Here is a 15,291-nt window from a genome sequence, read left to right as displayed (position 1 = left end):
GTAGGGAAAATATTACCTGTTTAAAAGGAACTTTATACTATTTTTTACGATTTTGAGCAAGTATTCCTTTTAAATTTGATATCTACTTTTAAATGTTTGTTTCTAAATAAAATGTGTTACATGTGTTTGTAGAGATTTGTCTATATAGGCAAAATCTGTGCTAAGCTGGAATTAAAGGATATTTATATATTAATAAAAATTTTACAAATAAAAAGAGTATCTCAGAGATAAAGCTGAGTGTCTGCAAACATGTATTAAATGGAACAGTGATGTAACTGAAAGTACAAAAAGTACTTACAATTTTCATTTGTAAGGACAACTTGGACCCAGTGTTGGCCTAAGTAATTTATAAAAACAAACACAATATGTACCATTATCAGATTTGTGGAGTACCTCCCCAAGGCAGGAAGAATTGATCCAGGAAATGTGGCCAGCATTTGCCTCTCAAAATTAGTATTTAATGGAATGCTTATACTCATGTCTCAAAACCCTTAGCCAGGTTCCTTGATCAGTAGCTGGTTAGGAAGCATCAGCCTTTTTAAAACATACCAAAATGTTACCTTTATGTCTGTAGTAGAAAACTGAAAAAGTTAATACTAAATAGAAAAAATTTTAAGACACGGACTCTTACAAAATAAGATGAATTATACTGTTACTTTTTAGCAGAGGCAGATCATGTATTATTCTGTTTAAAACCCCAACCCCTTTGCATTCATCTTCCCAACATACTCTGGATTTAAGGACTGTAAGTTTTCCAAAGCACTGGAAACAATCATTTAAAGAAAACATCAGATCTCCCACATATATGATAATGCAGAGAAAATACTTTCCCTAAGATATCAAACCATCTAGTGATAAACAATGCCAGAACCAAGTAATAAACTCCTCTAACTGAAGTTTCCTAAATATCTTGGAAAGAAAGTGCCAAGAGCATTGTAACAGCATATTCAATGTCCTGTGATTTTTAATCTTTCAGTGTCACGTTAAGAGCTAGAAAGGGGTTTCAGCTCTCTTGTCTCAACTTTCTAAAAGTCCTCTCATCCTTGTAAAGGCATTTTAAGTTAGTGAGATTAGGCTCACAAATGTGACCATAATTCAATCAGGTAAGGAAGCTAAGGTGGTAACCCTTTAACAGATTTCGGTATAATAGATTATGAAGGTGAATTCTACACATATGACATACAAAAAAAATTACCTAATTTATAAATTTACAAAACCTATAAGTTAAACCAACTAAAAATTTCTCAATTTCACCATCAGAACATCTTTTCTAGCACAAACTCTAAAACTGCTGACTTGATTTTACTAATACTGATTTTGCTAATAACAGAGGAGAAAAATTACTTCATCTGCCTTGACATAAAATGAAAACCTCTAAATTCCCTAAGCCCTCTTTTATTCATTAAGAGTCTAAAGAATTCTGAATCACTCTGACCCAATGACAATGACAGAGAGCATCACATTTATTTTCCTAATTTCTTTAGAATTTTCAAAAATTTTAAGACATACAAAATAACACCAGGATTTTGCCTGCATTCTATTTGATTCTACTTATAGTTTTGTTTTTCCTACCTGAGTTATGAATAGTTAGAAGTTCTTTTGAAAGTCAATTGGAAGTTTCTGTATTGGCCCTTGAATGACAGTGCTTCATGACACATGAGTTTATCAACTGATTTCTCTCAGCTTAGAAAATTCTATGACCTGTTCTGTGACCTTTCCTAACTTTCAAAGTGCTACAATCACTAGCATGCTGCCTGGCACTTACTTGAAAGGATAAATGAATCCATGCTAACAATAAATTGCCTGTGAAAACATGAACTATTTCAACGATGCATTACAGTTTTATTTGAAGACGCTTTAAGCAGCAATTAAAGCTCTAATTCAAAAATTGACAGTTCTAGCAATGCAAGTAGATGTTTTCTACAAAGGGATATATTCCTACATGGCACAATTTACTACTTACCTGGTGGCTGCCTCACTTCACTGGCATCAATTTTAAGTCTCATCCAGATTTCAAAAGTATTAAAATCTGAAAAATCCTAAAATTCCAGTATTAAATTTTAGTGACTTCACAACGTAAATCTAAGAGTGAGCAAGGAGGCAAGGAATAACAGAAAACTGACTGTACATCTTTAAAGATAAACTTACCAAGCTAAGAACCAACAGCCCAATCACTAACATCACACAAAAGAATATTAATAATGTGACACATCTGAACAAATCCTGCATTTCATGTTTTGGAGGTACACATTACACTGCAATGGTCTTTAACCTTGCCTGTATACTAGAATACGCTAGAAAACTTTTGATCTTGATGCAAAGAATCAGAGTACCTAGGGATTGGCCTGGGTATTTCTCTTTAAAGCTCCCCAGGTAATTTTTAAAGTGCTGCCAGGGTTGGGAATCAGGGCGATACTACAGCAGGCCTAGTGCTGCTACCATTCTCCAACACAAATAATACTGTCTTTAAATTAGCCAACAATCATCCTTTACAACAGTAGTATAAAAGAAACCCTCATTTATGAATATTCTCATTAATTTTTTCCTTATACAGACTTTGGCTGGTATGTGGTCTTTACCAACTCTAACCAAACTAATGAGTTAACAAAAGATGTGGGTTCTGGTCCTGGATGGGTTCCTATGTGATCCTATTCTAGTTACTCCCACCAGCTGAGCCTGTGTCGTTGCCTATGCAACACTGGTGTGGTGTTAGGTCTCTCGACTCTTTTCTGGCACCGTATCTTCATAACCAAAATGTTTAACAAGTTAAAAGCACTTCCAAATTTATCCATCTTAGTTCTAATATTTCTGACTGTTAGCAACAGCAAGAGGAACTGTGCTGTTCTATGAAGGTATTTCCTCATCAGGAACAATATTCAAAGTCAGTGTGAATAGCATGAGATGCTGATGAAATGCCAAAGCAACACAATTTTTCAGGCTTGATGCTACTGTAGCAACAGACATATTCATGGGAAAATGCACTTGGTTTGATAAGTATCATAACTGCATTATCAATTTGAAAAGTTAATGAGCTGTGTGGTCTTAGATAAGTTATTTACCTTACTCTGTGCTTTTGCCTCCTCTATTACAAAATGGTCATAATAATAGTACCTAGTTTCATAGGGTTGTGAAAACTAAAATGGATAATGCATTTAAAGCATTTAACAAATGCCTTGAAAACATTTGCTCAATACTTTTTAAAGGTCTTTTTTTCCAGGAACCTGAAGTTATAGAGCCAAATCTACAAATCAAGAAAAACAAAGGAATTTAAAACAGTTATTTCATGTCTATTATCCACTAAGGGAAAGGACTAGGATATGTCTTTCACATCAGATGGTTTTTGGATGAAGCAATTCTGCACAACATGGTAGAACTCCCTGGCAATGTCCAACATCCTCTAGCTTAACATTTGTTCTTTCACAACTCAATGAATACAATATATGATACATTCCAGCAGATTCTAATTCAACTAGCATTTAATAGGTGGATGAAATAGACTAGCCACCAACCCTGTAGGTTATTATTTCCAAGCTGCAGAAACATTAAAATGAACATAGACAAGAATAGCATATGCAAGGGCCTTTTTTTTACCTCACAGGTCTGCAAAAAAGTAACATTTATACTCCTAAAAACAAGCAGTTCAAAATCTGCAGAAGCCACAAATTGAAGCAATCAGCTCTATATAAAACAGCTAGAAATTTAGCTAGCAATAGAAAATCTGAAAAGTGTTCTCCATTTTTTTTTTAAGAAAACACTTTATCCCTGTGCCTCATTTATTTCGTAATGAAGTTTGCACCTTTTCATCTCCCTCACCTATTTCACCCCTCCTGCCCCTCCCTCCCCTCTGACCACCATCTACTGGGTTGTTTTCTGTATCTGTGAGGCTGTTTCCATTTTGTTATGTTTGTTCACTTGTTTTGCTTTTTAGACTCCACATTTAAGTAAAATCATACACTATTTGTCTTTCTCTGACTTATTTCACTTAGCATGATACCCTCTAGGGCTAGCTATCCCAGTTGTCACAGAGGAATCCACTCTTAAACAAAAAAGGTGATACTCCAAGAAGTGTCATGATATATGCAATTCACTTTCAAGTATACAGCAAAACAACTTGAAGAATGAAAGTATGCAACACAGATGGACAACAAACAGAAAAAGCAAACATGACAAAACAAATTATTATCTGATAAACACTTGACAAAACTGTTCATTGTTGAGTCTAGATGGAAGGTATATGGCTGTTCTTTGCACTATTTTTTCAGCTTTTCTGTATGTTGAAAATTCTTATGATGAAAAAATGTGGACGTTTATACATGTTCTAAGCTTATTCAGTATAACAGAAATAAGTATCTTCCTCCCTCAAATAAATATTAAATATATTTCAGTAATAATCGTATTTTATTTGAGGTATAAAACCAATCAACCGTTGAGATATACACAGAATTAACTGATATAACAGAAGCTCCTGAATATAATAGGAAGGGCTTCTAAAATTACTTCTTTTCAGGCTGAATTTATTCCATGAATCCATTAACGTATCTAAACCTTGCAGATACAGTTAAAGTTAGTCAACAAGGTGAGGAAAGTTAGTTCTTGGCGTTTCCTTTTTTTACAGGAAGTTGACCTGTAGCTTCCAAATACTTATTGATAAGGTCTTCTTGTGTAGCTGGTAAACATGGCTGATATCTGCAGTACTCCATTGTATATTCTCCCTTCCCCTGGGGGTTTAACACAAAAACAGAAACAAAAAGCAGATTTTTTTTTTTTTAAACAACTATCAAGTAAAGTCATGAAAAGACAAGATTTCACAAAAATGATGATTTTGCAGGATGGTCTCTTGAAGAACAAGGAAGTAAAATTTAAACACTTGCTTACCTCTGTGCATGACCTAAGTTCAGTAGAATAACCAAACATTTCATTTAGAGGGACCTGAAAACATACACAGTAGATATTTCAGCATTGCTTACTGAAAAATATTTGAGAAAAATACAGAGAAGACTTAGTCATTTAACTCCTTTAGACTCAGGTTTCTACTAACTACTCCTGGTTTAAAAGAATTAAAAGCCAAAGAGAAACCTGTTTTTGTTTTACCACAGTAGAAACCCTATTTGAAAATAATTTCATTTGACAGACACAACTAGAAACCCAATCTTTCAGTTTCACGGAGCGGACGGACACCACTAACAGCCGTCCCTCTCATCCCTACTCCACGCAGCTGCAGCTCAAGCACTCACAAGTGTTTCTTCTGTGAAAATGTGAATACAACTTTCCCTTGGACTCCAATGATAGGCCATAAGCCAAGAGTAGTGTCTTCTAAGAGGCCTTAGGTAACGTGATAAACCCTTTCTCCCATGAGATTTAAGTAAGGGACAGGCAAGGGAATTAATATTATCCCAATAAATTAGAACATAATAAAACGGCTATGCAAACAAAGCTATAATGAGAAAGGTAATTATGCATCTAAGAAAATGACATACTCACAAAAGGCCTACCTGAAATGAATCTTATTTTTAGATTTTGCACTTAAAGAGATACTCTAACAGCAAAGTACAGAAATTGCCACATACATATAAGCTACAAATTCAATACTCAGCCATGGAAATGTGCCAATCTGCACTACAATTTCCAAAAACAAAAGCTAACTCTGATTTCCTCTTGTGGATAATAAAAGCAAGGTTGTCAGTGACTAACAGTACTTACATCTGCATATAGTGTAAAATAGTCCTCAATTCCATCTTGTCCCGTGATTACTCCATGGCGCCGGTTAATTCCTGCAATCACTGGCCCCTGAAATTCATTTGGAGCTACAACTTCCACAGACATAATAGGTTCAAGAATACATAATGTGGCATTTGCCAGGGCTAGGGTTTGAAAAAAAAATAAATTGGTTTATTAATCTTTAAACAAACTGGAACTCTTTCCTATCCACATATACAAAAGGGAAATAGAAAGTGCTCTCCCAAAGATACACACATAAATGATAAGGTTAAAATATGTGATCTGGACTCAGTTTTCTAGTAACAGCAGCAGTCACTCTTCTAAATGGAACTTACAGTAAGACAACACTTAATTCTAATATTAGTATGTCCATTACCATATTTTTATCCTAAAAATCATTAGGTTGCAGGAATAATATAAAAGGGTCTTAAAACAACATTCGATCAAGTCCCTTCCCATTTAAATTATGCAGTTGAGGGTTACTAATTCTTTCTGAAATCCTTCGGGAATAAAGACACTATCTGTTAAGTCTCTGACCAAGGTAAGTCAATTATTTCTTGTTGGTCCCTGGCAGACAGTTATTTATACTTGGAGACAATAATCAAGTCACGCCTGAAATATGTCTAGGCTAAACAATTTCAATACCCGATTGAAAATTAGAAAACCAAGTTTCTAGTTTCTGCTCTGCCTCTAATAAGTTATATGCCTTTTGGAAAAACACAATCTGTCCAGGTCATGTCTCTTCACCTACAAAATAAAGACATCGGCCTAGATGCTAAGGGCCATTTAAGCACTAAACCCCAATGTTTTTTATGTGTGTTTTTTTTAAATTAAAAAAACTTATTTTTTTAATCCCACTTAGTACATAACAAGAACACTTCTTACTGTGACAAATGCCGACTGAGGTTGAAAATGTAACAATGCGGAGAGAATATAAAAAAACTTCGAACACTCATATTTAATTTGGACATTATTCCATTATGTGGAATAATACTTCAGCCTCAGACTGGATGAATTATCTTTAAATAAAGACTTTAAGCATAACATGAAAAGGTGACAAAGAAAATGTTTTGTTTTAAAATAATCATAATTTTCCAAGCATCGGTTTGTTTCTAATAATCTAGTCAGCAATTATTCTTGTATATTCATTAAAGCACTTGTTCTAAAGACACTATTAGTTTAAGTGCAATAATTATAAGGACAGCCATTTAATATACTTGCATTTCTTTGAAATGTTTTCTAATTCAAATCCTACCTTAGTTCAGACCTAACTTTGACTCATTACTCCTAATTAGTGAATTTTGTTCTGAAAAGAGGAATAACTGAACTCTGCAGACTCCCAAGTTTCATTAGCTAAGCCTGCAGAATTCTATGTAGACAGCTAAAGCAGCAGACTAAAAATTCTAGCCTGCAGAAGAAGCTCTATCTCTTGTTAACTTCTTGGGTTCCCACAACAGCAGAGCTTCCTTGGCTCTAAATAAATGTAATTAATGCAGAAGAAGGTACCCGGAAAGAGAGATGTGAACAGACATATTAAATTTAGTTACACATTATCTACTGTTTTCAATAGGTCAGTAATATAAAAGAGCTAGAGTGTGAGACAGTCATATTCTCAAGAGAAAGAAGGGGCCAAGTATATAGTGTACAGTATATAATTGTTGAGGACGACCCGTCCAGTTCTCGGTTTCATATTCCCTCACCCTGCTCCTTTCAACTCCCTCTTTCTTCCTAAATCCACCTTCTGATTCACCTCGCCCTTATTCATGCTTTTCTCTGTCCCATTCCATATGACAAGATACCAGAGCTAAATTCATCCTGCCATTTTTTAATAGTCACATGGCAGCCAAGCCCTACAAGCAATTTTTCCGGAAGTAGAATAAAAAGCAAGTGAAAATACCCACACCATCACAGGACCTTTTAAGCCAAAGTGGTGCGTAGAGATGGTAATGTTTCTATTTCAGTCCCCTAGGGATAAAGTTGATAACACCAGGCTGGGTGCTAACAAGGTTGTGTGAGGAGGTAGTCAAGGGCTAGGCTCTGGTCTGGGTTTAACTCTCAGCTCCACCACTAACTAACATGTAACCTTGGGCCATTTGATTGACTACTCGAGTCTCAATTTTCTCAACTATAAGGCCACTGTTGAAGATAAGATATGATAATTCATGTACTCAACATAATACACAGCACAAAAGTGATCAACAAGTGTTACTATGACCACTCTGAGGCCAAAAGCTGGCAAATGGGTGGCACTGCACAGTGCTAGGTCAAAGGTAATGTGAAGGGAAGAGGGATTAGCCTTCACTGTGCCCAAATATGTGTGTGCAAGTGTTTTCAAGTACATTCTCTTCTAATACTTTGGCATTACTATCTCCAAACAGCCTGGACTTGCCCATTTCCACAGAGTTAAGTATGAAGTAGAGCCAGCATTCAAACTCGAAGCCCAGGAGATCAGAAAAGGCACACTGCTGAGTAAAATGAGCTAACATGACCCTGGGCAGGCCTTTATTTCTCTTGTAGAGTAGCTACAAGTTCAATGTTTCTGCAGAGACCAAGCACAGCAGTCTAAAAATTGGCCATACACAATGATGGCAACGGTTAACATCCATGGGCTGAAACAGTCCCTGAAAGCACATTCAATTTCACGTTTCAGTTTTAGTTACATCACTGATTAATCTCAGGGGCAAAGTTTCCATTGTGACTGAAAATAGTTCCAGTTTTCTTTTTTTTTAATGAAAACTATGTGAGAATTTGAACTATTTTTCTTCCAATTTTGATAATAGAGAATAGCTCAAAAGTATAAGCTAATCTGATACTAAGCTCATTTATCAACATTTTCCACCCTAAAACTCTCATATGATAATCAATGGAGGTGTACGCATGCATGAAAAGCTGATTTTCTTAAGAGCCCAGCAAAAATTTCCTTTTACCCTTTTATCTTCAGTCATGGAGAAATAAGAATCAGATGATGATACAGCAAAGTAATTCATTTTTCACACTTGCAACCTGTTTATTTGCACATATTTATCTGGCAAAAACCAATACTCCTCAATTCAATTATTATCTGGTGCTTTTCCTTTGCACCCCACCGGGCAATCATCACACATAACAGTATTTGTACGCTTAAGTATTTACAAACTGAGTGGTATATACTTACCTGTTTAGTTAATATGCATAGACATACAGACTTTTTTCATGCCTATATATGTGTATGTTATGGGCATATAATCTATATTTATTTATATTTCATGTAGGTACAATTAAAAAGGTTGAGGCTCTTTGTTAATTGATTTCACCAATTACCTTGCTTTATGTAACCTCTATCCAGGAAAGCTACCAATTTCCAGTCAAGAACCAGCATAGAACAGTTGGTGATTTCTAACTTGTTTTAACTATACTTTAAAAAAGTATCACAATGTATACATTTATCAAATCATTAAGTATTTTACAGTTTTGTCAACTGCACCTCAATAAAGCTGAAAAAAAGAATATGAAGTGATTACAACCAATTTGCCAGTTTAAGATTTATTAAAGTGGTGAACCCTTAGAAGGCAAGAGGCAGGTGTTATCAGTACAAGCTGAATCATGCCTAATAAAGTCTTATTTTCTTTGTGACTTTATTTCCCTTTTTCCTATTAATACAACTGACAGACTGTGACAAGGTTTCTAGATCATAAATTTCAAATGCATTTTTAATAGCTAGCTGGCATAAAGAAAATGGAGGATTCTCTCACCCTTTCACAACTGAGAAACAAAATCACAAATTACTAATGGCTCCCATTAGTTTAATTAAAATAAGGAATTAGCAACCTGGTCAAGGAATAAGCAACCTTCTCCAGCCATTGCCCCATACCTGGTCACAGATGCAAACAGACCAAAACCAACGAAGTCCAAAATTCAAACAATAAAATCCTGATTTTCCAAATGTCTGGAAATGATGTGTTAGGATTAATTTTCTGCTGTCTATTTTGACCCTCTTTGACAAAAAATATCTCTGAAATGTTTTGTGAATCATAATGTAATTCTCTGCAAAAACCCACTTACGGACATAACTAATGAATTACCATATAACGGATATGGAAGAGATGACAAAGAGAATGAATTTTCTGGCTCCCAGTTACAACGTAAAAGCCCCCAATGTCAAACTGCTGTGCCGTCATTTGCCTTTCTCTCTTAAAAGCAATCAATCAGATATATCTGCAATTGCTTAGGGTTCTGTTTCATCAGGGTTTTAATAGACATATTATTCTATGTGGGAAAGGTTGACAATTTTAGCAGTTTAACAAGAAGTCTGCACTGAGAATAAGGTTTACTGAATTCTTTCAAATGCCTAAAAGCCTACAATGTCATATATGAAAAAGTTGTTTACAAATTTATAGATTTTTCTGACATCTGAATAAATCACTAAAAACAGGATGACTATAGTTAATGTTTCTTTAAAATAATTCTGAGCATTTCTGTCTTCTCTATTAAAAGTAGAACTTACAGATTATCTATGAATTTAAACTTACAAAAACTACCAGATAATTTAGGAGAACAAAGTAGGATTTTAATTTTGTAAGAAAGAAAACACAGTAATCTATCCTCACTTTGATTCTATGAATACTTGCCCAGAGCCTATCCATGTCCCCTGGTGTGCTGCTTACTGCTCTGGTGGGGTGGGGGGGGATGGGAAGAAAACCTAACCAACACAGTGCTGCCTTCTGCGGCTCTGATGGTCCACCAGGGAAATAGATGCACTGATGTGGCAACTGCTAGACACAGCGTACCTTGTTTAAGAGCACCTTCTCCTGCGCGGATGAAAGAGATTTCATTGGAATCCACCATGTGATATGCTCCATCTTGCAGGACAAACCGGAGCCCAGAGAGCTTGTGACCAGACAGAGGGCCCTTCTCGCAGGCATCCAAAAACCCCTGTTAATGAATGAACACAACTTCTGGAGTGAGTGGGTTTCACTCACAGAAGCATTATGAAAAACCCCCAAACGTTTTAGTATTCAGAAGTGTAACATTTTTATGTATGCTATATTTCATTCTTAAAAAAATTTTTTTTAAGTTCAACAGCCTATTTAAGTATTATTATTGTGGAATCTAGATGAGCAATCCCTTGCAAAAGTCTATTACTTAAAGGTGAGAGCTGGTTTGAAAGTGATGCCGAGAGTGCTAGCAATCACTTTCTCAACCTTCAAGAATTACTAAACTCTCATGATGCATTAGAGACAGCATGATCTTAATTTTACAAAGAGGAAACAGAGGAAAGGCAAATCTAAGGAATTCTCTAAAATAAAACTTCAGTCAAAACTGACATCTAATCAACAGCTGTGTCTTAAGCTCCTATTATTTACCTATCACTGCTCTGCCTCATTGGCAGATCACTACCTAACAGCTTTAGTGTTATACAGTGTCAGTAAGAACTAAAATTAAAAGCTAATTTCATTTTTCCAAAGCAATTCTTTTTTTTAAAAAGCAGCTTTATTGAGGTATAACTGATATACAATAAACTATACATATTTAAAGAGTACAATTTGATAAGTGTGCAATTTTTTTTTCCATTCAGTCACTTAAATACTCACAGAGCTCCTACAATTCAAGATAGTTTTTCATGGCAAGACAATCACACAGCTGCACATGTAGTACAATATATTTCTGACATTCAAAACTGTAAACTCTAAATGCTGAAAAATATCTGAGCTTTCCTTCACTTACATTAATCCTGGAGAATAAAAGATAATTTAAAAGTGTGTGAATGACAAACTATTGTCTTGATATAAAGTATAATGAATGAAACACACTAATCACAAAAAATGCTACCAAAACTAATGCTGAAGCCAAAATTATGATCTGTTAATAAAGATTTCTAAGTTAAAAGGTTAAAAAAACCTAAAAATCTCAATCTACAAGAATAGACAGTTGCTAAAGGTTTACAACAGTCTTAAAGCCTGTTGACCTAGAAAGCCAACAAATCACTAGTAACCCATTATATGTGCAAATCACTTCACAATTCCCAAAGAAATATCAGAGTCTTATCTGATCCTTGAGTTTGTGACGGGTTTGGAATTAAGTACTATATGCTCAGTTTACAAAAGAAAGTGGCTCCGAACACCATGATTTACCCAAGGGCATGTTAATCACTAGCAGAGATGAGGATAGTACCCAGGTGTTGGGAATCTTAATGAATGTACATTCTACTATATCAGTACACCTAAAACTTTCATAAACCCCTAACGCCTACTGCAAATTTCAAGTGCTGATTATAATCAATGAAGTAGTTTCAATTTATCAAGAGAAATACAATAACTATGATTAAGAAACAGAATGACTTCCCCTCATTGTCATAGCATATATTTATAGCTCTTGAACTTAATGATTCTAATCAGATGGAAAGCTTAATGAGAAAAAGAAGCAGAACTGTAATGAAAATGAACCACAGGAGACAATGTGATAGCAATGTGATTTGATACCTAACAGACTGTTTTTGATTTTTTTTTTTAATGCAATAAAGTTTTTTTTTTGTTTGTTTTTACCTTTTCTACAGCAGGGACAAATTGCTTTGGAACATTTGACCCGAATGTTTCATCTGAAAACTCCAACTTAGTGTAGTTCTCTGGGTCCAAAGGCTCCAGTACACCTATCACTTTTCCAAACTGGCCTGCACCACCTGACTGTTTTTTATGTGTAAACTCAAACCTGAAAGTAATTTAGGAAGAAGAAGAAAAAAATCAACATAGCATTATATAATCACCAAAATGAAATAACTCCTACTAATTTAAATGAAAAACCACCTCTCATCATTTTTACTTTTTCCTTCAAATACAATGGCCTTGCTATAAAAGTATTAAAGAATTTATTTAAAAAGTAATCCTGTCCTTTCTGTTCTTACTTGGAGGTGAGGGTGGGGCACACCACCAAGTAATCCATGGTTTTAATTCTGCTAATTCTGAATTTCACAAGTACAAAGTAAAAGTCAACAAATTAAAATAAAAAGTCTGTCTAAGGTTCTTATTCTATTAATAGTAATCTACATTCCAAGAGCTTACCCATTTCTTTTGGAATGCCTCCCTTCCCTGGGACACAGTGTTCTCTCCTTAAATCTCTATGAGGACAATTACCTGAAAATAGGAGCTATGTAGTTAGTTCATTGAGATAGCTGCTATTTGATTTTACAACTTGTACACTATGGACTGAGAAAATAGGAGAGAAGGGAGTTTCAGGCAGAATAACTAACACCTGAAAATGATTAATTGCAAATGATCATGATTAACATAAGTCATTCAAATAGACACACAGGTCAGTGTTTACTTGAAACTACTAATGAGAACATAAATAGGATGAAATAATCACCTTACATGCATACTAAATATATGTAAACACAGGCTACGATATCATTGAAAAAACATTTCATAAGTATCTACTGTTTGCAAGGCATTTTTCCTTTAAACTGAAACCTTCCTCAAGACCATAAGATGGAAGAAGCTGGTTGCTTTCAAAGGTGTCTGCAGATAACTGCAGGTAAATGGGCATTAATGAGTGTGTGTTCCTGCGTACAGATCTGTGAATGGTTTGGAAGAAGTAAACAGCAAATTTCAGTAGATGTCAGCTTGGAATAAGCAGTTTCCATAGAGAGCCTAAGCGTGAATGTGACTTGATGAACTGCCTTTAAATAATCTTCCAGCAGCCATGAGCTTCAGGACAGGCTGGGAAACAATGCTGAACGGTTGATTTTCCCAGGAGAGAAACAAACAGCTATCAGAACCGAGAGTAGGAAAAGGAGAAGAGAAACAACTGCCAAATCACCACAGAATTACTGAAGGGATTCCAAAACTGTGGTCCACTGACATATTTTCTAGTATGCTCAAGTTCTCTGGGACGTTTTAAATTTTGTTTTCAATTTGACAATAATATGACATACAACATACTCTAGATCTGTGCTGTCTATATGGTAATCACTAATCATGGATATTTACATTGAAATTAAATAAAATTTAAAATTCAGTTCCTCAGCTGCACTAGTCACATTACAAGTGGTCAACAGGCAGGTGTGGAGAGTGGCTACTGTCCGGGACAGCAGAGCCAAACATTTCCATCACTGCACAAACTGCTACTGGACAGCAGTGCCCTGGAGGGCCAGATCACAGCCAAGCAATCCCTGCAGTTTCAGGGACCATGGCTGCGTTTATAATCAAGTGGATGCCAAATAACAGGACACTTATGTGCCAGGCTTGTGCTAAGCACTTTTTATGAACTGTCTTACTTGTTCGTCACCACAGACCCAGGAAGTAGGCAATATTTTTTATTATTATTTTACAGGTGAGAAACCTAAGGGTCAGAAAAGCTAAGTAACTTGCCAAACGTGATATAGCTCTTAAGTGGCAGAGCCAGGATTTGTACCAAGACCAACACTCTTAATCAAACATGTTTCTAAAAGGCTAATAAGAATATAAACTGATTTAAGATGCACACGATGCATTCACTTCAAAAGCTGTTAGAAGACACTGCACAAAGAGAGATTTTACTGTAGCTTAAATAGAGAAGTGGAAGAACTAAGACATCACTTGACAAGCACTGAAGAGATATGCTGAAGGCAAAAGAATCCATGCTCCTGTGGTCAGACCACTGGAATTTTGTAAAAGACAATTTCATTTTGACAAAACATCATCATCTCTCACATTAAAATTACTGTTAATCACAATTGTGTTGGTTTTATTGTATATCTCTATTTTGTAGATTTATTTTGACTTCATAGTCTTATCAAAGTTGCAAGCCATAGGCGTTTTTACTTAAGTTTTATGTCCATACAATTATTTAAAATAATAATTTAATGTGCCCAATCCCAGAGACCCATAATAATTTTGCTACTTTCAAGGTAACTCATACATTATTCAAGTTTGCAGATAATGATCTCTTGAATTACCACTAATGAAATTTTAGTAAGATTTCAAGAACTCAAATATAGGAATAATTCTCAATGCAGTTTATTTAACATCTAAATAGGCAGTTTAAAAGTTTTAATATAATAATTATATTTTAAAAAGAACCTAAATTGGTATGTGTACTTTTAGTAAATAAATGCCTGATATGTCACAACCTCTGTTACTAGCCTTGATCTATAGAGATGGTAACTGTATCCGTAAAGCTTCAAAAGGGTGATTTCATCTAGGAAGCTCACACATTGTACTCCTCACAACTCTAACGTAATAAAACAGATGTTAACTAGCTACTTGTGAAAACTTTAAAATTTCATTATCAGCAAAAAAGCTCTTTCTGGGTAATTAGAATGTATTAGGCCACTATCAAAGGAGCACATAATTCATACAACTAACACACAAATACAACGACAACCTAAGAGGTTGGCTGATAGATGAATGACTCAGCCCCCCCCACCGCCCCCCGACCAAAAACAGAAAAACAAGCTTCAATTTTTTATAAAAAGCCTTGAGGAGAAACTAACCCTTTCATCCTCTAGTTACTTGATGGTTGTTGGCTAATATAATTAGAAAGAATGGGAATGCCTTACTACTTACTATTCTTTAAAAATCTACTTACTCCAAATACTTTATTTATAAATAAATAAAAAAG

The 15,291-nt window shown here is 35.1% G+C and overlaps 1 protein-coding gene across 1 annotated transcript in view; it reads right to left on the bottom strand.

Annotated features, from left to right (window-relative positions):
* Positions 1 to 3,506: 3,506 nt before the first annotated feature.
* The window catches only part of GFM1 (G elongation factor mitochondrial 1), a 43,516-nt gene continuing 31,731 nt past the window's right edge, over positions 3,507 to 15,291 (bottom strand). Inside the window, exons 14-18 of the mRNA XM_007454117.1 lie at positions 12,240 to 12,402; positions 10,485 to 10,629; positions 5,701 to 5,861; positions 4,876 to 4,929; positions 3,507 to 4,718 (exon numbers count right to left, since the gene is read on the bottom strand). Of these exons, the coding sequence (XP_007454179.1) occupies positions 4,587 to 4,718; positions 4,876 to 4,929; positions 5,701 to 5,861; positions 10,485 to 10,629; positions 12,240 to 12,402 (655 nt within the window). The 3' untranslated portion in view covers positions 3,507 to 4,586. The remainder of the gene's footprint in view (positions 4,719 to 4,875; positions 4,930 to 5,700; positions 5,862 to 10,484; positions 10,630 to 12,239; positions 12,403 to 15,291) is intronic.

The sequence above is a fragment of the Lipotes vexillifer genome, unplaced genomic scaffold (assembly GCF_000442215.2).
Source record: "Lipotes vexillifer unplaced genomic scaffold, Lipotes_vexillifer_v1.1 scaffold641, whole genome shotgun sequence".
NCBI classification, from domain to species: domain Eukaryota; kingdom Metazoa; phylum Chordata; class Mammalia; order Artiodactyla; family Lipotidae; genus Lipotes; species Lipotes vexillifer.
This window is presented reverse-complemented; position numbering and strand designations above follow the sequence as displayed.